The sequence below is a fragment of the Sus scrofa genome, chromosome 15 (assembly GCF_000003025.6).
Source record: "Sus scrofa isolate TJ Tabasco breed Duroc chromosome 15, Sscrofa11.1, whole genome shotgun sequence".
NCBI lineage: Eukaryota > Metazoa > Chordata > Mammalia > Artiodactyla > Suidae > Sus > Sus scrofa.
Genome location: NC_010457.5, coordinates 39,585,575 through 39,612,310, shown reverse-complemented (window position 1 = coordinate 39,612,310; position 26,736 = coordinate 39,585,575). Strand labels below are relative to the sequence as shown.

Here is a 26,736-nt window from a genome sequence, read left to right as displayed (position 1 = left end):
ATACCTGACTTTCTGACAACAGTAAAATAAACACTTTGAATCCATAGATGAACTGTAGAGTAAAACGACATTTATGATGCCTTGTTTACAGGTAAAACATATATATATATATATGCATACACACAACTTTTAAAATTTCCAGTTTAGTGAGGACTTATGCTCAAAAATCGCTGTGGTAGACAGAGAAATATTATTACCTCATTTTACAGATAAAGCAACTAAAGCTAAATTATCTCAACATTAACCACACAGTTGGCAAGTGACCAAATCCGATTGAACTGAAATCTCTATTTATTCCAAATTATTGAGTCTCTCTCTAGGCTACCTATATTTTACTCTTATATGTCCGAAAATAGAACAAGGGCCTAGAAACTGCTAACAAAGCTGTTCCCCAACTTAGTATAAAGATAATTTAAATAATTATACTAAGAAAAGTTTGGACTGACCTACGACCTAAAATTTCAAGGTGTTAATTATGCCCATATCACACTCTCCTACTGTACCTCTCTGCTCTTACCACTAGATGGCTATATAGAGCCTTAATGGTTTTGGTGTGATCAAAGTTCAATTGACATTTTACATAGTTGAAAAAATTTTGCTCTTACCCTGTAGAAAAGAATGCTGAAATCATGTATCATTTTCACAAGGTGATGGGTCTGTTCATCTGTTAACTGACAAACCTTAAAATAGAAAAATGACTCAGGACAACTTATTCATTACTGTAGAAAAATAATACCATTTGCCAGTTCTAAGAGACTTGAAAATAGATTTGAAATATATGCATCTCTTCTAGAACCCATATACCTACTTAGTGCCATTAAAAGTATTTTTAAGTAACAGTACTATGGATTCAAAATACCATTGTTATTTATACACTTTAATTCTAAATTAAAGTATTTATGGAATATCCATTCTGTACCCAACATCTTCAAAGTCCCAGCATGGTCAACCAACCACCCTGAAAAGTCTTGCAGAAAAAAAAAAAAAAGAGAAAGAAAGAAAAAAGAAAAAAAAACAGAAAGAAGAGGGGGAGGAAATAGGCTCAAGAGTAGATGACCATCAAGGTCACTATCACGCTTTAAAAAGATATGAATTTATATACGTGCATTAATATTAAAGTACTTGTTAACACATGGAAGAACTCAGAAAGAGACCTGATTGAAGAATTTTTTTCTGACACAGCTTAGCATAAATCTCAGGGTTACCCTTGCAGAATTATCATTTGGCACATGTTTCAATGGTAATTCAGGAAGAAATTCTGTCCGGTGACTCACCTTTGTTGTGTGTATATGAATACATACATATATTCATATACAGCAAAAATAAGTTTATCAGTGATCACAAAATCTAAAACCATGTAGTCAACACAGTAATTCTAAAAGTATGACCTATTTTTTTCATTTATTTAAGGTTTAAAATATAGGTACTTCTAAAATTCATTTATTTCTTATCATATCTAATATACTATATTCAGTCAGATCTTAAAATGCTAAAACTGCACTTTTTCACTAATTGTGCATGGGCTTTTAGGGGACTAATAGCTAAACTTCAAAAATATCATTAATTTTTAAACCTCCAGGCATTATGGGCAAATGATCTTTTACTAGATAAATGGCTGGCTGAATGTACTGATGACAAGTAAATCATCGGTTTATCAAAGATATTAACAATGCTTTAGGTAACAATGATCTAGGTTCTTTTTCCAAAGACATTTTTTTCACAGAGATCTAGGTGATTTTTAAAAGTTCATAAGCTCATTCTTGTTAAAATTGTTTCATTATTCCCATTTTATAGAAATTCGACCAGCTTGTTCCAGGTGTTAAAAAACAAACTAGAACAATTATTCACTGCTTTCTTTTAAAACATATTTCCTACTGATTTGGATTTTACACAAACTATCTGGAAAGTAATTACACAAAATAAATATCTTTGGAGTCATGTAAAAAATGACAGTTAATAGAGACTATTTGGGTCTAGATAAAAGCCCTAACGTAGCCTCTCCCTGCCCCGCCACCCCCACCCCTGTAGAAACTAAAATACATATACTACCTGGGTTTGAGTTCTAACCTTTCTGACCATCTTACAACTTGGTCCTATTAATCACCATTCTCCTTTTTTTCTTTTTTTTTTTTAAACAACTTTAACTCTCTCATTCTGCCACTTTTTCCCCCAACATATAAATAAGCTCACATCTCTCCAGTTGAAGAACAAGAAAAAAAAAACCCAAAACCAGTTCTTATCATGACACCCACCTCTAGCATCTAATATTTTCCCTTCACTCAAATCTAAGCTATTTTAACAATCACTCTAAATTTGCTTCTATTTCCTCATTGATCACTTATTCCTTAGTCCCTCCTACCTGACTTCTATTCTTACCATTCCAACAAAACAGAATTTTTTTATGTCACACATAGCTATAAACAGGAATATATGAGTGTGTATAGAGTATGATTTTAATATGCCAGATACAGAAAGTTGTGAGCCTAGTTCACTCATACATACATTCAACAAATATTTAATGCCAGACACTGTATTCTAGATGTTCGGATCTATCAATGAACAAAACAGACACTTTTCTCTCTTTTAGACTGCATTCTAGCAGAAGACATGGTTTTGTTTGTTTGTTTGTTTGTTTTGTCGTTTTAGGGCCATGTGTGTGGCATATGGAAGTTCCTAGGCTAGGGGGTCAAGTTGTAGCCACAGCAATGCCAGATCATCTGAGCTATGACTGCATCCTGCACTGCAGCTCAAGGCAACACCGGATTCTCAACCCACTAAGCAAGGCCAGTGATGGAACCAACATCCTCATGGATACTAGTTGTGTTTGTAACCCACTAAGCCACAATGGGAGCTCCCAAGACAAATTTTAAATAACATACATCACAAGTGAAATACTTGGCTATATTTAAAGTGATCAATAGTGTGGAAAAAATAAAAGCAAAGCAAGTTATGGAAGACTAGGGGGAGGGAGTGGATAGCGGAGAGGCACAGAGCAATCTTAAATACAGTGGTCACAGTTGGCCTTGTGGAGAAGTTGACATGAGCAAAGACCTCTGAAATCTGTTTGGGGAGGATGTGTTACTGCCACTCAGATTTAAGTATTCCACGTTGATTCCTTCACACTATTTACAAATATACAAATTGAGTATTAAAAAACACTTAAAACCTACTTTAACAGCAGGGTGGAGTCCACTATCAAAGAGAGCTTCATTTTTGATGATGTTCCCCACCCCCGGCAACACTTTCTGATCCATTAACACATCACAGAGCATTCGTCCTCCCTGCTTTTTAACTTCACGTTCTGCTCTTGAGAAACTAAATTTAGGTGAACATACATCTAATTCTTCCATCATCCTTATTCTCTGTTGGCTTTCTGCTGTGTTTCTGTAGAAAGGAAGAGAAAACAGATTAATCATATGCCTGGTTACAATTCACAAAGCGTCATTTAAAACGAACTTTGATATAAACACTTTACGTTAATCAGCCAAGGAGCTATAGAGCCAAACGATGAAGACCCCAACACATGCTACTTGAAAACTCTTTTAAAATAAGATTTTATCAATATATAAACCACTTTTTAAAATTTTTATTTATTTCCACCTGTGACATCCCAAAGCAAACTGAGAACCAACTATGCAGTTTTGCAGCTAGAGCCCTTTTTAATTTTACTTTTTACCTGATTTCTACTGATGAGTCAAAGAAACAAATAAGATCTTTGGTGAGCTGCACTTCAAAAACAGGAGAAACTCCATTTTTACTTTTAGACTCAAGTGGATTAATCGCAAGAGAGCCTTTCATTCCAAAATGAATCCTGGAACAAAAGAAAACCCATTTTTGAATGGCAGAAGGTATATCATGCATCCTATTTTTGTTCCTTCACTTTTTGGAATATATGCAAATAAATATTGGTCAAAACAGATGGGTTTAAAGGGCACAAAATGGTAGTAGCTAATATATATTTTTCTGTTAATGGCTTTGTAGCCTAATAAAACTAGACGTGGAAATCAATTTTTCAACTTACAAATAAAATAAATTCCTAGAGAAATAATAAGGCCGTGACAATAAGCCCAAGAAAACACATCCCTGTACTCTTGTCTTGTCAGATGAAGTATCTTTTATTCACGGAGCAGCCTACTGTCTCTCAGCTTTTTCTCAGATTCAAAGGCTTGAGGTGAGATAAGACTACATTTAAATTGCCTATAGTTGGTGTACTTATGAATTTTACAAAGTCACCAACATTCACGTTCCTAGTTTTTAGCCACAGAGGATTGGAAATGTTTACTTCTTCCAAAATGAGATCTACAGTTTAAGACACTGACTCTTTTCTACCCCCCTGCTTTGGGATAACACAATGAAACCATTTTTTTGTAAAATCTTTCAAATCAAAAGAAAAGAGAACAAGTCAAATACTATTGTCTTCAATTCTTTCAGTTTTCTTCTGCTTTTATACATATTGGGAAGAGGGGATTTATAAATATTTACGGTTAACTTGAAAGCCACAATGCAGTGATGAAAAATTCATAGCCTTTCAGGTTTTACAGGATTGATTAGCATGTCCGGTTAAAAAAAAAAAAAAAAAAAAAGAAAAAGAAAGTGGTTTTATGAGACCTCTGATGATGAAGATCAGAAATGATTCTCAAGATGAAATATTGTGTTCTGCCTTTCAAATCTTTCTCCTTATAGCTTTGTTGAGTTAATAAATACGGCTCTTTTGGCAGCAAATGTTGCTGCTCTGTGCTTCTAATTCCAAAGCACCATGTTATAGTATGGTACAAGGTTAACCAGTCTAACTTTTAAAATGTGGGTTTTAAACTCTGTGTGCCCTACTATCAATCATAAAAACATTTTACATGCCCCATAGTTCTTGACAGGAAAAATGTGTGCCTGTAAGTACTTCATAATTTAGCTTATGGAGGTTCAACCCCAGTGAAAGGTGTACAACTGTCATGCCCAAAAGCCATCATACCTAAAATCTTTTCAGCTGCATGGCTCATAAAGTATATTCTAAATCACTTTCTATAATGAAACTGCATCCACATATAAAATCTCAAAGGTTAAGACCCAATTCAAATGCAGGAGTAGCCCCAGTAAGAACTACGAATCAAATAAGCATGCCTTTTTTGGTCTTATAAATCTATTTAGTATAGATTTATACTATTTTATAGTAATTACATTTTCTTTTTATTATTTTTATGAAACAGCAAAATGTTGTAACTGGGCCCCAATAAACAAAAAAAAAATGTGTGTTTATCATTAAGTACCTTTTATTTTAGATTAAGACAGATGCCTATTTGCATTTACATTCAAGAGTTAGATTTGCTTTTCAAGATTCCTCATTATGGAGTTCCCATTGTGGCTCAGCAGTGATGAACCCAACTAGTATCCATGAGGATGTGGGATAAGGATCCGGCTCAGTGGGTTAAGGATCCGGCATTGCTGTGGCTGTGGTGTAGGCTATAGCTCCAATTCAACCCCTAGCCTGGGAACTGCCATATGTTGCAGGTGTGGCTCTTAAAAAAAAAAAAGAAGACGATTCCTCATTATTATCAACCAAGTCTAGGACAACTTTTTTTTTTTTTCTTTTTAGGGCCACACCCTAAAATCACATGGAAGTTCCCCGGCTAGGGGTCAAATTGGAGCTACAGTTGTCAGCCTATGCCACAACCACAGCAACATGGGATCCGAGCCACATCTGCGACCTACACCACAGCTTACGGCAATGCTGGATTTCCCACCAACTGAGTGAGGCCAGGGATCGAACCCACATCCTCATGGATACTGGTCAGATTCATCTCCGCTACACCACAAAAGGAACTCCTAGAACAACTTTATTAGATCCTTATTTCTATCTCTTGATCCTCCCAAGCTCCCCTCCCCCAATCTAACTGGTTGAGGGAGATCATTCACCCTGTATAATATGACCCTGCCTGCCAACAGTGGGCATTAGGCGCAGCCTTCAGTGATCTCTATCCCTCCTCAGATCCCATGCCTTTGACACAGCTGATTCAGAAATGGACACCTGAGTCAAGCTGGATTCATCAGGGTTCTCTAAATGAATTTATCTGGGACAGAGAGAGATGAGTTTCTTGTTAGGATGGGGATCTTTCATGGGAGCTGTCAATGGGAGTGCTGCCTGATACAGGCTCCAGAAAAACCAGGGCAAGCCTGTCTGCGGAGGCAGCCTAGAGCGCATTTCAGTGTGGAACAGAATCAAGAAATGCAAAGTCCTCATAGCATCTAGTCTTTGCTTCCATCTCTACCTGAAGCCTGACTGCATTATCTCCATGTATCACAAAACACTTAGTCTCATAAAACTTACTGAACTTGTTTGAGCCGGCCTTTAAACTGAAACCAAAGTTCTAATAGAAGAATTATGTCCAAACTAAAGCATGAAAATTCCTCTAGTTTGAAATAACTGCCTAAAAGAAAACAATAAATATGACTTGATACTATTTTTTTTTTTTTAGCCATCAGCCACCTTCTTCCTGGCTATCACTATAGAACAATCTGACTATCTTTCAGCAAACATAAATAGCATCAACAATGGTACTGTCACAGGTTCAGATTAATGACAACTACACACTGCAAATAAGGCAGCTGCTTTTGAAAATGATCAAGTGGTCAAAGCATAATAGCATTAAAATAGTTGAATATAAAGATTGTAAAACTCATGCTGGTAATTCAGAGAAAGAGTATAAAAAGATGTGGTCTGGAGTTTCGTCGTGGCGCAGTGGTTAACGAATCCGACTAGGAACCATGAGGTTGCGGGTTCAGTCCCTGGCCTTGCTCAGTGGGTTAAGGATCCGGCGTTGCCGTGAGCTGTGGTGTAGGTTGCAGGCGCGGCTCGGATCCCGCGTTGCTGTGGCTCTGGCGTAGGCCGGTGGCTACAGCTCCGATTCGACCCCTAGCCTGGGAGCCTCCATATGCCATGGGAAGGGCCCAAGAAATAGCAAAAAGACAAAAAAAAAAAAAAAAAAAAAAGATGTGGTCTTCACTATGTTGAAAAGGAAGGGAGCTCTGCTTCTATTTAGGATGTATAAGTGAAAATATATCCTATGCTAACAAGAAGAGAAAAGTGACAATATTTACAAAATTCTAAATTTTCTTGAGCCCATCAGAGACATGAGGTAACAGGCAGCTGGGTAAAATAAATTCTCAAGAGTGACATGCCCCTCCTTGGTAAGAAAGACTCATAAGTTGTTCCATCTATGGCAGAGTACGGGTGAAAGAGACAGCTATTGTAAAAGTGGATAAGAAAACAGCTAATATTTGTAATCAACTTTTAAATCTGGAGTGTGGCTGGTAGGACAATTTACAACCCCCAGAGTCCCAGACACAAGGAGAGTACCCCATCAGTTGCAAGCTCTTTTCTATGGGCACACTCACAAATTAGTTGCACACAAGTAAGATGTGAGTCATGGCAGGGAACCTGAAAGTCACCCTTGGTGGCATGGCACCTGCCTGTATGAAACCCTGTCTCCTTGCTTCTCGAACATGCTTCTTAGATGAAGCAGAAGTCTTAAAAAGTATTAAGCTGCTCTAGCTGAGGGAGAGGGACAAACAAAAAGCTATCTGTACCTGAAGGAGCAATGGGAAACTTCCTGCCCTCAGTGGAAGTCTTGCACCAAGTAACAGGGACAAGCAGGCTGCCACTGGGGATGGCAAGAAACCTTCTGCCTCCAGGCCCCGGCCAAGTACACTACTGGTAAGGATGAGTGGAAGCAAAGGCCATTTGCCTCTAGGGGTGAGGTGGGGAATGGATTCTGGCATGGTATCCTGCCATGATACAGGGAGGTATCCGTTCTGGTGGGAGAGAGGAAGCAGACTCTCTCTGACCTGAGGCCACCCCATCACCTGAGGATGTGCAGCTACCTTAGGGAGTAGAGGGGCAGCAGCCTTGAGAAAACTGCAACCCTGAGGCCCATGTGCTCAGGGTATGCCCAAGATTAAAGCTGGTACAGAAGAAACAAGAATCTCCATTTCCCACATCACGAACCTCTCCCTGAGCAACAGGCAAAAGCAGTTCACCATCAAGGAAGGTGGGGGAGGAGTGGGGAGGGATTCCCTTAGGAAAAGGATGTGCAGGGCCTGCTGAACGCTAAGAGTGGAGGAAAAACAGAGAAGCCAGCCAAGCCACAACTGAGGCATACAGTAACAGGAGCACCTAAAGGTTTTGAAATTGCTGGGGCATTGAAGGTACTACAATACAGCAAAACACAACCAAGCTCAACCACCTACTAGACTCACTCAATCCCCCACACTAATGACCTGATAGAAGAGGCATTACTAATTCTAGACTTAAATATTATATAACTTGTTCTCTATTGTTCTTTGAAGCATGCTATCTGAGATTCCACAAAATTATGACACATAAGAAAATAAGATAAAGAATAAAACAGTGTCAAGAGCCAAATTAGTCAAGAGAACCAGAGCCAAAGATGTCCCAGATGTTAAAGCTATGAGGCAAATAATTTAAAATCAATTTAAAAATTGAAATTATTTGTTGAGAAAACCATGCCAGGTGAATGTGCTATAAGGTTCTCCACCCCTTCCACAAGCATTACAATGCTGCACATGGATTTTGTATTAACATGTTTCTCGAGTTGTAAAACCTTGCACGAGTGGGGATCGATATTCCACAGTCAGAGCTGCGGCAGACCATGAACAGGTCATTCCCTCCTGTGCAGCCAGCAGCAGATGCTTTGTTTTCCATTCATGATAGATTCCCATATGCCTTCAAAATGGATATAATAAAACATCAGCAACCAAGAACTAGCAAATTCATATCTAGGAATTTATCCTAAGAAAACATCAAAATGGTAAAAGATATGTGCTCAAATGATGTTAACTGCAAGTTATTTATTAAAGTGAATAATGAGAGAAAATGTTAATCAGCAGTTAGACTAAAAAAAAATGATACATCTATATAGCAGAACATTCTGTGCACATTAATAACAATAATAATGTATGGTATGTGTATATTTTGTCACTGACCAATATAATTGGTAAAAAACACAAATATAGGGAGTTTCTGTTGTGGCTCAGTAGTAATGAACCTGACTAAGATTCATGAGAATGCAGGTTCGATCCCTGGCCTCACTCAGAGGGTTAAGGATCTGGCATTACCATGAGCTATGGTGTGGCTGTGGCTGGCAGCTGTAGCTGTGATTCCACCCCTAGTTTGGTAACTCCCATATGCCATGGGTGAGCCCCTAAAAAAAGCAAAAAAAAAAAAAAAAAAAAAGACAAATGTAGATTAAAATTCCTATTTACATAAAAACTGTAACATGCAATATCGTAAGTCACACATATGTAATGTAAATTATATGGACATATGGTATGTATACAATCTGAATTTTATATAGGATATTTATAAAAACTTAAGTATTTTTTTCAATGATAGTAATTATATATGTATATAATTATATAAGTAATTATATAAGTATATATATATATACTTTTTCCTTTAGCCTTTTTGGAACTAAATGTTTTATATTTGGCTTATATATTACTTTAAAATATAGGGAAAATTGCAATAAAATGATGTATATCATGAAAAGAAAGAAGAAAAAGAAAGTGGTAGAACTAGTGACCCTGTAGGCTCTGCCAAGTGCAGAAAGGAAAGTAAATGATTGAGGTAAAGATTTCCATATTTTCTCCAGTTACATATGAAAGCATTATCATAACTGAAATAGAAAATAAAAGTTATACCACCTCAAAAACTAAAAATATGTATTTTTCTACCTATAGATTACTTTGTCAGTCTTCTTAAATTGCAAGAGACAGAGATCCAACTCAAAAAGGTTTAGGCATTAAGGGCTATTTGGTAGCTTGTGGACTATTAGGAAAGGCTGAAGAATCAAACTGCAAGAAAAGCAGGAATGCGGCAAGATCTTGGGAACAGAGGGAATAAGGGATTCTCTCTCTGCCTGATGGAGGCCAGATTTTCCATCCCCTGACACTGTCTTTCCTGACAAGCCAATAGCCACCTAGAAGTCCTGAGGCCTCACACCCCAGCCTCCATCACAGCCTAATGCTCTCAGCTCCAGATGAGAAGGTTCACAAAAGAACCTAGACTCACCCAATCGACTGTGTATGAGATTATGTTAAATTCAACTTGAACTCTGTGAACTCTGTGGTGATGGTAGCCAGATGACGAGTCTCTAAAAGAAATGCTGTTTCCCAAAGAAAAGTGAGCATGTTGGACAGACAAACAGCAGGTTATTTACTACTCTAAAGTATGTAATTTAGTTTAGAATCCTTATCACATGCCAACTTTTCCTAACATATTATTCAACAGATTACAACTACGTTTAAACTGTAAAACTCACAAATAAGTAGCATGTCATGGATTCCTTTAAGACTTTTCAGCAAACTAAAAGGATTGTCACATTATGTCTTTCATTTCTCTTTAGAGGATCCTATCACTCAAACCCCAATAAACCACAAAATGACAACAGTGATAACATCAATGCTTCTCTCAAAGGGCAAAGCCTCCAAAATATTTCAGACAAGTTTCTAGTCTCTGAGTATGTGTGATAATTGCAATAATCAGAGTCATATAAATCACAAATTGGAAAGGTAAAAGTGTTTTGGTAAAAGACATTCATTTAAAAGATATTTATATCTTTTATACACATATAGTCCAGTACATAAGCTGTATTCATTTTGATTGAAAATAGCAGCTTGTAGGGTGGGTGAATAGACTAACAGATACATATACACGCATAGGACTGGCAATACAGTTAACCGGCATTATATTCAGTAGTGGGATTATGACGGTATAAATTTATTCTTGTTTGTTCATTATTTCTCAGTTTGCTCTAATGAGTATTTGATACAGGCTTAACAAAAAATTAAAAATCATTTTTTTTGTGTTACAGATGGAGAGCTTCTATAAAGTGTTCAGAAATAGTATAGGTATTAATCACATATAACATCACAACTGTGCTCCTAAAATAAATGTATACCCAATCACTTTTATTAGTTTCTGGCACTATTCTGAGCACTTGATACATCTTTCAGCAACAGAAATAGTCACACTCTAATTTGTATCTTTCTGAAGCGTGGGTTTTCCACGTTCCTCTTCCAGAAGGCTAGGCTGGTATTCCACTTTCATAACAAATGAATCCCAGGAAGATTCATAGCCTGGCCTATAAGATGCACTGAAATCCATGGGCAATTTTAATTATGAAAAGCTGCCTATGGAGGGGACATTGTAAGTGATCGTTAAGTATGTTTCCAGCTATCAGCTTTCTGAAAGTGCAGACCAGTGTAGAAAACAGAGGTCAAAAATGAGGACTATATCTCTATCTCACAGTCCCTAACCTGCAGCCTCACACAAGGATCCCATTTCTCTGCCATAGTCATCCATCCTCCTAAGAAGCTTAGGTTGGGAGAGCATTTCTATAGGTTATGTTAAATTGTGAAAGAGACTATAGTTGATTGATTTTAGGTTGCTCTGTTTATATTCAAACTGCTGATTTGCCAATGACTTTGAGCTGTGACATCAAACAGTAGTCAAGGCTGAAGGGAATTGAAAGGGAGTAAGCTGCACTGCTCCCCATCCATATATTGACACACGTACCTACCAGGGATGGAACTAGTTCACTTAGTTTGTTTAGAATTTCATGGAATGCTTACTGACAGCCCTGCACTGAGAAATGATTCCCTTCTTATCAGTCTTGTGGAGAACATTTGATAAAAACCTCCCTCTCATCCTAGAGAAATAAATCTGCACCTCACACCAGAGATCAATAACATATCAATGTTTTCAACTATCTTACATGGCTCCCACTGTGTCTACTCTGTTCAGAGCAAAGAATTTTCAATCACATCAATCTATACAACAATAATGTAGCCTGCGGCTGATCACTACTGCACAGACCGGTAGGCGAATGCTGAGGTTATCAATTCCAGACTAAAAGAAACCACGAAGGGACAATGTTGTCCAAGGACAGCGGCTGCTGACAACGGAGAGAGAATACTTCAAAGGAAAAGCAATTACGTAAATGCTGAACGTGCGATAGATGAGATGCGATAAATAGCAATCACACAGTCATATCACCTCTCTGTGACCATTATTACTGTGACCATTATACTTCAAAGGAAAAGCAATTACATGAATGCTAAATGTTGCGATAGATGAGATGCGATAAATAGCAATCACATAGTCATGTCACCTCTCTGTGTCCATTATTCACCTTCAGTTAGAAGTATGGGGTCCAGTAACAGAACTTTTCTTTTAAGGAGTTGAAAACTGTTTCATATCTTAAAGTAATATTAGAAGTGATCCAAACTTTACAGTTTGCAATAGCTTAGGCTAAACTCTGAGAAGATAAAGATTTGATAGACATGGTAATCCTCAGGCCTTTTTTTTTTTTGTATTTTTTGCAAAAATTAGATGATGATAAGATACATTTTGACATTTTTATCATTGAATCAATCAACATGTTAGCCAATGAATTTCTATAAGCACTGTGAAACAGCGGAGAACCGGTTACATCAGTGCAAAGTTTGTGTTCCTGGGCCAGGGATCCAGTCTGCACCACAGCAGTGACAATGCCAGGTCCTTAATTCACTGAGCCAACAGGGAACTCCTGAAAGTTTTTAATTTTATAAGTAAGTTTCCATTTCTTTACAAGGCTTCAGGGAAAGAAGGCAGAAAAATATAAAAATCCAGAGATACATTTAAGCCAACCTAGGAGCTGTCATAAGTATAAGGAAACTGATGTCGCTAAATGCAATAAACATTTGGTGAAAACGAGATGGGGAAAGAGCAGCAGAGAGAGTTTGGAGACAAGCAAAACAGAGCTGTATTGCTCTAAATATCCCTTGGAAAGCTCTGACAGACTATCATTTTTTTTTTTTCAAAGAAATAAATTGACTAGCCCGCCAAGTAGGGATGACATCACAATTTATGCCTCTTCTGCTTATTGCTTTCCAGGATAGAATCTCAACCTCTTGTGTTACAGCTCTCTTAAAAATAGAGTACTTTCTACATGATTAAATGCGACATGCAGCAAACTGCAAGAAAAGCCTTCTACACATCTTTAAACATAGAGAGATAAGATGTATTGTACAAGTTTATCTTACCGTAAAGCTTTTGGCCCAAAGTACATAAAGAGCTCCTTCCCCAGAGTCTCCACACCACTGTAAACGTGTCCATTAAGCAGTCTCAAGGAATTCTGGCTGCAAAGTTTATTATTATTCAGTGCAATAGCCTAAGAGAAAATACATGCGCACATGTAAACACACACATACAAACTCAAAACAAAATCATAATTTAATTCTTAATGTTTTTATATAACTTCATGCCCAGGTGCATCCCAGCAAGAAGAATCTCCAACAAGTCAAGTAATGTAATCAGTTGTTTACATACATTTTATCAAATTATTGTAGTCGTTTTAAGAGAGGCCAAAAAATAATTAAGTGAAAAAAAAAGTAATTGGCACACAATCAAAATGATTTTCTTCTAGGACCATATAGCTCTGTGCATATAAAAAGAAAGCACAGAAAAATAATGTGAATGCTTTAAAGCTAAAAGCTGGGCACAGAGCATTTCATTTCCAGCAATACAGCCAAGGTCCTCGGAAGAGCATTCGGATTAAAAACAACCAAAAAATGGGGGATAAAATAGGAAAACAAGATATTCTGACCTGTAAAGATGAACTCACATGCCAGGAAAGGAAGAATAAGAGGTCAAAAACCAAGTAGGAGTGAGAGAGAACCCCAAAGGCAAGAAGCTAGCTTTTATCAGAAAGGCATTTACCAGCGCTAAGGTATAAGGGCTTCAGTTCTCATGGTCCTTGAGGGATAAAGCCTGGGGTCCCCCTGAGCAGGCAAAACTAATTTGAGGTCTGCTTCTCTCTCTTCCCCATTTGCAATGTTTAGAATAAAGGAAAAGAACCCACTACACTTTTCCATTATCACCATGCAGAACTATTGTTAGGATTACAATCCACGTACTGAATATTACAAAGAAGATCAAGGAAATTATAAATTCAAAATCTCAGCTCTTCTGTAGGTGAGGAAAAGGAATGGATTGAGTTTAGATCCCCTTGAGAAGTTGCTAACGCATCATTTTTTTAAATACCTCAACTAGCCTTCTGAGTAACAACGACATAATGTTGCAGAAAATGATGACACATATAATGCTCTTTTTCTTAAGCTGGGCAGTATGTATATTGGCGTCACTTTTTTTATTCTCGAGACATAAGTTTTATAAATATTATTTAACTTGTATTCAAATGTAATAAAATTTTAAAATATTATAAATACATGACAGTTATGTAAGATGCAGTAGGTACATATAGTTGTATTAAGACATAACTTCATCTAAGGTAATATCTTCAAATACTTTTAACTTTTATTTCCTTTTCTCTCAGATGGACTTAAGGATTCTCTGAAGATCCAGGATAAAATCCTGGTGAGGTATGGGTGAGGTGGTGGTAGCCTTCCATCATGTGTGTCAGGGAGACTATTATAAAACAGTTTTAGATACAGTCTATGAGCAAATAATAACTTGCCCTCCACTTATGGAAGAACGGTATTGTTCAATGATTCTCAGACTTTTGGTTTACAGACACCTGTCATTCTGGGTATTTAAGCGCATATGTCTATTCTGTTCTTTACTAAATTGGTCTGTGTTTAAAAAGACACAACTGCAATATTTAGCTCAAAGGAATAAAGGGATAATAAATATTAAAGTATATATAAATATATATTGAGAACTGCTAAGGACTAAATTGGGTCTTCTCCAACATTCTCATGCTGAAGCTCTTACCCCTACTGTGACTATATTTGAAAATAGGGCCTTTAAGAGGTAATTAAGGTTTAATCAGGTTGTAAGGATAGGGCCCTGATCCAACTGGATTAATATTCTTATACAGTGAGATGGCCAAGAACACTCTCTCCCTCCTGCGTGCTCAGAGGGAGGGCCAAGTGAGAAGAAAGTGGTATCAGCAAGCCAGGAAGAGAGCTTCACCAGAAACCAACTGGCTGGAACTTTGATCTTGGACTTCTAGACTCCAAGACTATGAAAAAATAAATTTCTGTTGTTCAAGCCACCCAGTCTGTTACAGCAGCTTGAGGAGACTAAGAACACGCTATTCTCCCATTAAATCCATTCACAAGTGGAATGGCTACAGCCAATGCTGGAATCTCTCAACTGTGTGAAGTTCAGGGAACTGGCTTTACACACCCTCCTTTGCAAAATGAAAACTGGGGAATCAATCACAGACTTATAGTGACCAATGAACAAATGCACAGAAGCACCTAAAAGTTACAGCCTTGCAGTTCTGCATGAATCACAAAAAAGAAACTGTGGGAGGATCTAGCATCAGGAACTACAGGCACATGTGTCACCATGTCCTCAGAGCATCTGCCTCTGATTTCTCTTTCCTGGATGAACTCTAGGGCAAATCAGTGATGCTCAAGCACTGGCACGAGCCTGAGTACTCATGAGGGAAATGTATCTTTCACATTTGCCTCGTTTTTGTAAATGAATCAGTTAGAACCCTGGACTGAGAAGCACCAAGAGTTTGATGTTTTTCTACCTAACAAGACTTAACGCTGCCACTTATATACACTTCAAGCCAAGTGAAGATTAAGATAGGTTTCAAGGTGCATTCCCATGACAACCAATTAGTAGGTAGAAAGTTCTTAGAAACTAGCCAGGAGACTCTGAAGATGATGATATACAGAGCAGATATAGATCTGTTATGAGTAATCTCTGCCTCAAGATATTAGGCTTTACACTTTTAGGATCTCTGCTGTAAGGTCTTGTGACATTTTAAATCTTCATTTTCTAAATTAATGGTTCAGGGCTTTGTGTTTCCATTGCTCCATGCCAAGCACCTCTTATTCCCCTCCCCAAATACTTTACTAGCAGCTGGTTTTAACCATGCCCTCTGAAGTCCTCTGGTTTCTGTCAGGGTTCCCAGCAGAGGCTGGGTATGATCTGACCCCATTTCATCTGTACAGCCCAAGATACCACAGTGGCATTCTCTACTTCTTGGTTGGGAGGGTCTGTCACCCCAGTGCTTGCATTACCCCTTAAGTTTCACAAGTTAAATGGAAAGCCCAACATCTACCCAATATGGAGGAAAAGGTCATCATGTCACTGTCACACCCTTCACCCTGTCTTGGACCTGGATCTCTTCTTTCTGGGAGAGGCAGAAGCCTCAAGGCCTGTGCTTGACCCCTTGTGAGGAATTCCTTTCCTGTTCCCAGTTCAAGTTCACTCCTATGTCCAGTTTAAGCACCTGCTTGGGTCAATGGCCCTCAGGCACACCCCCACTCCAGTGTTCTGGGTTCCAGCCCGAGGGGGAGGGCAGAAAGTGGGGCAGGTGCAATTACACTGCCCTCAGTGACCCGGACTAGATCCACTGGGGCCCCATGCACTCTCTCCTCTGGCTGTAAGCAAACGTTGTACCCCTTGAACCTGGTGTGCATGTTGTCTTTTCTCAGCAATGTGGCATCGGGCACTAGTTTCTTCCAGGGTCATGTATCTGCCTTTGGACTGTAGTCACACCCATGTTCTAGTCTATCCTTTGGTACGGCCTGACCACCCAGTGAACAGTGAAACCACTATACTTGATCAATAGATGAATACCAATCAATAGATGATTGACTGAATACCAATCAATAGATGATTGAAAATTCTTCTGTGATTGCCACATCACTGTCTCTCACTGTTCTGCTCTAAATCTAATCACATCATTTTGCTACCTCCTCAAATGGGGAACCACATGACTGAGCTGCTCTCACTCAATGACATCTCTGTTTCCTGTCAGACCTCTATCCCTAACCTTATTCTTACTTTACCATGTTTTATAATGGCTCCTGGCAAAGAGACAGGCAAGGTAATTTTGAAATAAACAATGCTGTCACAATATCTAATACAATAGTAAATGGGTCCCAACTACCTCTTGTGAAGTCTGCTCATATCACTAAATTAATAGCTTTGACGAGAATGTACACCATTTAATTTAAAACTCACAGTCAACAGCTACCACAGTTCATCTTATTCACTTCACTGTGTCTACAGCTTTGACATCCTCTGAGGACAAAGGTGGTGTGAGACATCTGGACACAACCCTCCCCATTAAAAATGCACCATTCTTGGCTGTGGAATTGGATTTTTAGAAAATTTTGTCAACCTCACACACAGTGGGGTCTAAATGCAAGTGATGTCAATGAAAAAAATAAATGCCTCCTGCTTTTATGGAGTTTATAGTCTGAGGAGAAAGAGGAAGAAGAAACAGAGTAACAATGTTATCAGAACATTTTTACAAGAAATCAAGATGAAAAAAAGAAATCAAGACTAGGTAAGGGCAATTTTAAATGAAGTAGGTATAATTTCATTGGGAAAATGACATTTACGCAACTCTTAAAGGAGTTGCAAGTAAGTCATGATCCAGGCAAAAGGAAGGGCAATGCAAAGGTCCTAGGGCAGGTGTTTCTGGTATATGTAGAACAGAAAACAGGCCAGGTGGCTAGAGCACTAAAAATAGGGAAGATGGTGGAGAAATGAAGTCTGACAAGATAAGAATCAGATCTTGTGGCCCACAAGGTCCACTCTAAGGTCTGGCTTTTTCTCCAACAGAAACGCAACAGAAGGCAACTACTGCAACAAAGCAGACAAGAGACAAAGGAGACCTGTGTCCGGATGCCATATCTGGGCCAGATCTGTGGATGCGTCCTGAAGGTGAACAAAGGAGACTCGCTGGCACACTGACTACAGGGGATTTCTGGCCTGAACAGATGGAAAAACAGCAGTGTTATCAACTGAGATGAAGGTTTGCGAAGATGGAATCTGGGGTAAGACGGGAGAGGAAGATCAAGTTTTAAATGTCTAATAGACACATAAGTGGAGAGGTCAAGTCAGCAGTTGGATATGGGTGTGGAGTTCAGGAGAGAGGTCTAGGCTGGAGACAGGAATTTGGTGGTCAGCAATTCAAATGGCTCTTAACGCTTTGAAACTGGATGAGCTGAGCAAGAAAACAGAGATAAAGAAGGAAAGGGGCCCAAGAACTGACACTGAGAACCCTGTAATGTTATCATGTTGGGGAGGAGGAGCCACCAAAGGAGACCGAGAAGGCCGCCAGCAAGGTAGGAGCAAACAAAGCAAGGGTGTATCCTGGAAGCCAAGGGAGAACATGTCTCAAGGAGAAGAGGAGTCAAGTACTGCTAGCACATCAAGAAAAAGGAAATCTGAGACCTGACCATTGCATTCAGCAACATCTAGGTGAGGAGCGACAAGAATTGTAGAAAAGCGACAGGAGGCAAAAGCCTGGGTGGAGTGGGTTTAAGAGGCAAGAGGAGTCCTAAAGTCAGCAGAAGGAAGGAAATTGTAAAGATCAAAGAAGAAATCAATAAAATAGAGACTCAAAAAACAATAGAGAAAATTAATAAAACCAAGAGCTGGTTCTTTGAAAAGGTGAACAAAATTGATAAACCCCTGGCCAGACTCACTAAAAAGAGGAGAGAAAGAACCCAAATCACCAAAATTATAAATGAAAAAGGAGAAATCACAACGGATACAGCAGAAATTCAAAAAACCATAAGAGAATACTATGAACAACTATATGGCAATAAGTTTGACAATCTGGAAGAAATGGACAATTTTCTAGAATCTTACAGCCTGCCAAAACTGAATCAAGCAGAAGCAGACCAACTGAACAGACCAATCACTAGAAATGAAATTGAAGAGGTCATAAAATCACTCCCTACAAATAAAAGCCCAGGACCAGATGGCTTCACAGGTGAATTCTATCAAACATATAAAGAGGAATTGGTGCCCATCCTCCTTAAACTCTTTCAAAAGGTTGAAGAAGAAGGAATACTCCCAAAGACATTCTATGAGGCCACCATCACCCTCATTCCAAAACCAGGCAGAGATACCACCAAAAAAGAAAACTATCGCCCAATATCATTGATGAATATAGATGCAAAACTTCTCAACAAAATCTTAGCCAACCGAATCCAACAACATATCAAAAAAATTATACACCATGACCAGGTTGGGTTCATCCCAGGTTCACAAGGATGGTTCAACATACGCAAATCAATCAACATCATACACCACATTAACAAGAAAAAAGTCAAAAATCATATGATCATCTCAATAGATGCAGAAAAAGCATTTGACAAAGTTCAACATCCATTCATGATCAAGACCCTCGCCAAAGTGGGTATAGAGGGAACATTCCTGAATATAATCAAAGCCATTTATGATAAACCCACAGCAAATATAATCCTCAATGGGGAAAAACTGAAAGCCTTCTCACTCAAATCTGGAACAAGACAGGGATGCCCACTCTCACCACTGCTCTTCAACATAGTTTTGGAAGTCTTAGCCACAGCAATTAGACAAACAAAAGAAATCAAAGGCATCCATATAGGAAGAGAAGAGATCAAACTGTCACTGTATGCAGATGACATGATTCTATACCTAGAAAACCCTAAGGACTCAACCCCAAAACTCCTTGAACTGATTAATAAATTCAGCAAAGTGGCAGGATATAAGATTAACATTCAGAAGTCAGTTGCATTTCTGTATACCAGCAATGAAGCATTAGAAAAGGAATACAAAAATACGATACCTTTTAAAATTGTACCTCACAAAATCAAATACCTCGGAATACACCTAACCAAAGAGGTAAAGGACCTATATGCCGAGAACTATAAAACCTTAATCAAAGAAATCAAAGAAGATGTAAAAAAATGGAAAGATATTCCATGTTCCTGGATTGGAAAAATCAATATTGTGAAAATGGCCATCCTACCCAAAGCAATCTACAGATTCAATGCAATCCCTATCAAATTACCCATGACATTTTTCACAGAACTAGAACAAACAATCCAAACATTTATATGGAACAACAAAAGACCCAGAATCGCCAAAGCAATCCTGAGAAACAAAAACCAAGCAGGAGGCATAACTCTCCCAGACTTCAAGAAATACTACAAAGCCACAGTCATCAAAACAGTGTGGTACTGGTATCAAAACAGACAGACAGACCAATGGAACAGAATAGAGAATCTGGAAATTAACCCTGACACCTATGGTCAATTAATCTTTGACAAGGGAGGCAAGAACATCAAATGGGAAAAGGAAACTCTATTCAGCAAGCATTGCTGGGAAACCTGGACAGCTGCATGCAAAGCAATGAAACTAGAACACACCCTCACACCATGCACAAAAATAAACTCCAAATGGCTGAAAGACTTAAATATACGACAGGACACCATCAAACTCCTAGAAGAAAACATAGGCAAAACACTCTCTGACATCAACATCATGAATATTTTCTCAGGTCAGTCTCCCAAAGCAATAGAAATTAGAGCAAAAATAAACCCATGGGACCTCATCAAACTGAAAAGCTTTTGCACAGCAAAGGAAACCCAAAAGAAAACAAAAAGACAACTTACAGAATGGGAGAAAATAGTTTCAAATGATGCAACTGACAAGGGCTTAATCTCTAGAATATACAAGCAACTTATACAACTCAACAGCAAAAAAACCAATCAATCAATGGAAAAATGGGCAAAAGACCTGAATAGACATTTCTCCAAAGAAGATATACAGATGGCCAACAAACACATGAAAAAATGCTCAACATCGCTGATTATAAGAGAAATGCAAATCAAAACTACCATGAGATACCACCTCACACCAGTCAGAATGGCCATCATTCATAAATCCACAAATAACAAGTGCTGGAGGGGCTGTGGAGAAAAGGGAACCCTCCTGCACTGCTGGTGGGAATGTAAACTGGTACAGCCACTATGGAGAACAGTTTGGAGATACCTTAGAAATCTATACATAGAACTTCCATATGACCCTGCAATCCCACTCTTGGGCATCTATCCGGACAAAGCTCTACTTAAAAGAGACACGTGCACCCGCATGTTCATTGCAGCACTATTCACAATAGCCAGGACATGGAAACAATCCAAATGTCCATCGACAGAGGATTGGATTCGGAAGATGTGGTATATATACACGATGGAATACTACTCAGCCATAAAAAAGGATGACATCATGCCATTTGCAGCAACATGGATGGAACTAGAGAATCTCATACTGAGTGAAATGAGCCAGAAAGACAAAGACAAATACCATATGACATCACTTATAACTGGAATCTAATATCCAGCACAAATGAACATCTCCTCAGAAAAGAAAATCAATCATGGACTTGGAGAAGAGACTTGTGGTTGCCTGATGGGAGGGGGAGGGAGTGGGAGGGATCGGGAGCTTGGGCTTATCAGTCACAACGTAGAATAGATTTATAAGGAGATCCCGCTGAATAGCATTGAGAACTATGTCTAGATACTCATGTTGCAACAGAAGAAATGGTGGGGGAAAAACTGTAATTGCAATGTATACATGTAAGGATAACCTGACCCCCTTGCTGTACAGTGGGAAAATAAAATTAAAAAAAAAAAAAAAAAAAAAAAAAAAAAAAAAAAAAAAAAGAGGCAAGAGGAAAAGAGGAATTAGAGGCAGTGTGAATACACAAATCTGTAAACGACAACACAGACATGGGGTGATGGCTAAGGGGAGTGTCTCTGTTAGCCATCTTAAAAGATGGGTTTTGTCTGTATGTTAATAGAAAGATTCAGCAGAGAGGAAAACGCTACTCTACAGTGGAAGACTGTCTTAACTAGGCAAGAAGAGAGGGTTCAAAGATATATGTGGTTTACTGGTCTTGACAGGAACATGGACAGTTTATGTACAGCCTCAGGAAGGAAGGCAGATTAGAGGGAGTACAGGTGTTGATAGGTAGGTAGATGTGCCTGTGAAAATTCTCCTATGGGTTGATTCAGTTTCTCAGTAAAGCAGGAATCAAGGTCATCAACTGAGAAGAAGGGAGGCCCCCTGAACACAGATCCTCTAAGGTTATATATAGCATATAATTAATTAGCACTCAACTTTCTCAGATTCTGACAAATGTCCAGTCTCATCATTCATAGGCAGAGGCCAATGGCCTCATACAAATGGTGTCAGTGGTTTCACTGTAGTCACATTAGTGAAGAAATTTCATGAAGTCTCACCATATAGGACCATATGAGGTAAACTTTTTTATGTACACCAACCAAATGCTCATTAGTTGAGGGTATAGATCTTATTGAAAGGAAGTAGGCCTGTTTGTATTTGCCTATATAATCATGTGCCCACTAGGATCATAGTTTTCCCTGACTTATTTTATTTTTTTATTTTTTTATTTTTTGATTCTATGTGTTCTGAAAACCCAGATGATTTTCTGGTGAAGTTTTCCACTCTGCAAGGACTACTGCTCACTGTTCAGATGGACTGGGCCATCTGAAACTTCTCCATTATCAAAACTCCCAAATGTAATTCAGCAGTAATACATCACTGAGTTTTGTTATAATGAATATAAACAAAATATCTGAGTACAATTCATACCAAAAATTTTGTGCCACTTATTCTTAAACCACTATGACATATATTTCAGAAGACATCAATTAAACTACAAAAACCTGGTAAAAACTATGGATACTTAATGAAAACTTCTACCTTTTCTTGCCTAAATAGTTATATGCCCAGGGCTCCTAATAATGTCTATTAGGAAGAAATTCAAACCTAGTTTATCCTGATTTTTATCCTAGATTTTCCCCAGGGAATTTCTAATTATGCACTAAATGGATCTATTAGATCCTGCCTCAGGACTGCATAGAACCCGCACTGTGAGGAATTTGGTTCCATGTGGAGCTTGTAGAGAGCACAGATGAAATACCCTCCAGAACCAAGGCTGAGGGGTAGGCTAAAAAAAATGTTTTTCTATCCAGGATTAATCCCTTATACAAAGAGGTGATAGCCCCAGATTCTAGAGTAGGACAAGCAAATATCTTGTAAATCTTAGGTTTATTGCAAACAGTCATACTCTCCAAATTATTGTCAACCATCAGAGATTTTAGAAAGTCTAACATTTAAGCATGAGAGATTTGGTTATTTAGCAAAAGAAAGACTCAGTGGATGGCCCTCCAAAACTTTATGGTTATGGACCACTTATTAACTAGACAAAGAGGAGTACATACAGTTGGAAATAAGTTCCACTGTACATAGGAGGATGAATCAAAAAACACAAAGGCCAATATACTTACAATGCATGCGACCACTAAATCTCTTCACACAGCAGCCCATAAAAAGTGAACTATTGTCCTGGCTGACGGAGCCATAAAGAACCACAGACCAAATCTTTGACGGTGTGATAAGATGTCTCACCTACTTTGCTGGTGTTTAATTATGGTATTCTCCATAATTAAAAATAACATTCACTATGACATCAAAAAAAGAAATGTGGAAAGTTATGATATTAAAGGTTCTATAAATACTGAAAGAAGATGTTTACGGTCTGATGAAGGTGACTATTATAACACAGATGTCAGCAGTGGGCAAGTGCAGGAATGACCACAGGTCTCCGGAGACAGAGGTACTGTGAAAACTTAGAGCCTTGACACTATCAAATGAGGTCAGTCAGCAGAGGCTGTGCCATGTGCCCTTGGCTTGACCATGCTTCCGAATCAGTTTTTTAATATTTGATTAAACGTATTGTTTTATTTTCAGGGGAGTTAAAAAGCAACGTTAGTATAACCTCCTCCTTGCTCACATATGTGGTTTGTCATTTTCTCTGGTACTAGAATTTCCCAGCCTGGGAAGTGGAATCATCTTGAGGTTTTCTGTCTGGGGACCCAGCACTACAACCACTATAACAGTACTTACCAAACAGAATGATTGTTTGTGACTTGCGTTTCTCCCTTATTTGTCTATAAGCTCCTTGGGGATAGTAACTCCTGTGTTTAATAGCCCTGTGACCTTACCCAATACCTAGAGTTCAGAAAACAATTGTGGGATCGGAGTTCCCGTCATCGCTCAGTGGTTAACTAACACGACTAGTATCCAAGAGAACTTGGGTTCGATCCCTGGCCTCACTCAATGGGTTAAGGATCCGGCATTGCCATGAGTTGTGGTGTAGGTCACAGACGTGGCTCGGATCTCACATTGCTGTGGCTGTAGGGTAGGCTTGCAGCTGTAACTCTGATTTGACCCCTGGGAACCTCCATATGTTGTGGGTGTGGCCATAAAAAGGCAAAAGACAAAAAAAAAAAAAGAAAACATTTGTGGGATTAATCAGATCCCTCCTTCCTTCCGTCTTAAAAACTAAGTATGGCTTTAAAACACAGGCTCACTGTCTTTCCCATCCACCAACCTCATTTTGCTTTACCTTTCCTAAGGTTTCTTGATGAAAACTCTATTCCACCACCTGTTTCATCTCCTTTGAAATTTAACACCCTAGTCTCTTATCTTCTGATTTTGTGCAATGGAGTAAGACTTAAACATGAGGGGTCCAAATTTTCATGACTCTCCAAAGCTAGAAGGAAGTAAAATACTATATTTAACAGGATTTTCCCATAAAGTAAAAAGAAAGTTTATGGGAAGGTTGAGGAAGGGATTAATGTATTTTTCAGCAATTAGTCTCAGCGTGCCCTGGTTTTTATTTGTGATGTTTACTCAGCATTTAAATAGATGCTTTAAAGGTATCTATTCCATTAGCTTATTTGAGGGAGATGATACAAAAAGATCTTTTTTATCCAGTTGTCCATCATATGAGCACTTGACCCAAATCACCTGATTTTCCATATGCTATCATTTCTAAAATAATCAGCTCTGGATAGTATATACTCAGGGCAAAATAAAAATTTCACTTATAACTTGTTTCACCCATCTCAAGCACCTGCATATATTTTAAACTTTTTTTTTTTAATATAACTTCATTTTAGGGGGAAAATTCTGGTATACCAGTGATGGTTTGTTCCACTTATTTTGAGAGTTATTGTGTAGAAACTGGGCAAGGCTTTTGCAATAAATCTAAGATACACAAGATATTCACTGTCCTACTGTAGAATGTGGGTTATCACCTCTTTGTATAAGCTTCAGTTGCCCAGACAAATTCAAAAATTAATTCCCATAAGCCTGTTATCTTTGCTGTAACTATACACAATTGCCCAATATATACTTGACTTTCTCATGTTGACCCTTATAATCCTGTTACTGTATTATTTGAACATTTCATCCTCTTTTTTCCCCCTGAAATAGAGACGAAAATCTCCTTTGCCACAATATTAAGTATGATTGAGAAGGGTTCACCTTCCCATTTTCAAGTGGCTTAATAATATGAAATCGTCAAAACAACATATATCTTCAGAGACAGTACATGATTTATTGTGCCGATTACCATTTATCCTGCCTATCCATGAGTGAACAAGGAAGATGAACTTTTCAGAACAGAGTAAGACTTTTCTATAGATAAATGTCTCAACTCTGGTGCAGTTGCATATTTTCTCCAAAGAGAAAAAATGATACCGTATTTATTACATTCATAGTCTCTCCTCCTTTTTTACCCTAATGCTTTCTCTTCCTAATTCAACAATACTTTCAGTAATTAGAGAAGTCACTCACCTACCAACTTAAGCCATCAAAGAACCTAATTTTAAAATGGTCTCTAAGCCCCCAAATAGAGGTCTTTAGGTCCTTACATCAAAATATACTCTAAAATTTTGTAAGAGCAGAGGTTTTAAATACCTATTCAGAGGCTAAATGCTTTGTACACAATTGGAAGGCACCAAAAGATTACAACTTTCACAAGGGAATAGGGCATGCCTCAGATAAATGGGTCTAGTGAGAAAGCCCTCATCTGTGAGAAAAAGAAACAAACAATTCAAACAATTACCAGGACGTTTACTTTGCTAGGTAGTAAACTAAGAGTTTTGTACGTCCTCTGATCTAATCCTGACCAAATAAGCAAAAATATGCATACAGGCACCTCCAGCTGAGGAAGTTACAAAGGAGCTAGTATTCAAAATCAAGATGATCAGATGTTCTTTTCTCCATATCACACCCAAAACTTCAGTGTTGGGTTAAAAGCTCCAAAGGCGATGGAAAATCATCTCCCTGAGTTTCCTCATCTGCAGAATTGTTACCTGTTCTGTTATCTCTCGTTCCGTGATCCCATATAATGCTGAATACTGAAAAATAACGATCCTGGGTCATCAAGGTGAAACATCTTCAATATCCATTTAAGAAGGTAAGTACTAAATGCACCTGCTACACAGTTTTAAAACCTCTTTGGATTTAAACAAAAAAGCTTCATTTAGCTGGAGAATGAATCCCTGTGGATTAGCTCATTCCTTTATATAATGACAATAAAATGAGCTAGGATTTTCCCCCCCACTACGAAAAAGGGAAAGGAGGGAGGAAAACTTTTACTATGTGGCTTCATTATTTTCTTGTAAGTGGAATTTCCATTTAACATACGTAAGAGAATACACATTCATAAAGATTCTAAACTGAATTTATTTTTAAATCCTTCATCAAAACTATTTTTGCTCTATTTAAAACGTTGCTCATCTCCATCCATTCAAATGTTTACTAAATGTCTACTCTGTTCAAAACACTGCCAGGGGCAGATCAAGATGAATGAAAGTAGCCAGCATGTTAAACACATGGGTCAAACCTCAAGGACTGATGGAGTAGCCAGAGGATCCTGTTTCAAAAGAAACCAATGCTTATAATGAAACTTTGTTTCATATCCTGTTTTGTGAAAGGAGATAAAAAACATAGGCAGATGACACACCAATTTCACCAAAATATTGTATCCACCCAACAATTAAAATCAGAGGACTGACTCTACACAGCTCATTAAC

At 38.2% G+C, this 26,736-nt stretch overlaps 1 protein-coding gene across 4 annotated transcripts in view; it reads right to left on the bottom strand.

Moving 5' to 3' along the window:
• The window catches only part of NEIL3 (nei like DNA glycosylase 3), a 216,241-nt gene that overhangs the window by 20,003 nt on the left and 169,502 nt on the right, over positions 1–26,736 (bottom strand). For all 4 annotated transcript variants that reach the window (XM_021076035.1, XM_013984008.2, XM_013984011.2 and 1 more), the window contains 4 exons: positions 13,096–13,223; positions 3,677–3,811; positions 3,171–3,384; positions 606–680 (listed from right to left, as the gene is read on the bottom strand). In XM_021076035.1, the coding sequence (XP_020931694.1) occupies positions 606–680; positions 3,171–3,384; positions 3,677–3,811; positions 13,096–13,223 (552 nt within the window). The remainder of the gene's footprint in view (positions 1–605; positions 681–3,170; positions 3,385–3,676; positions 3,812–13,095; positions 13,224–26,736) is intronic.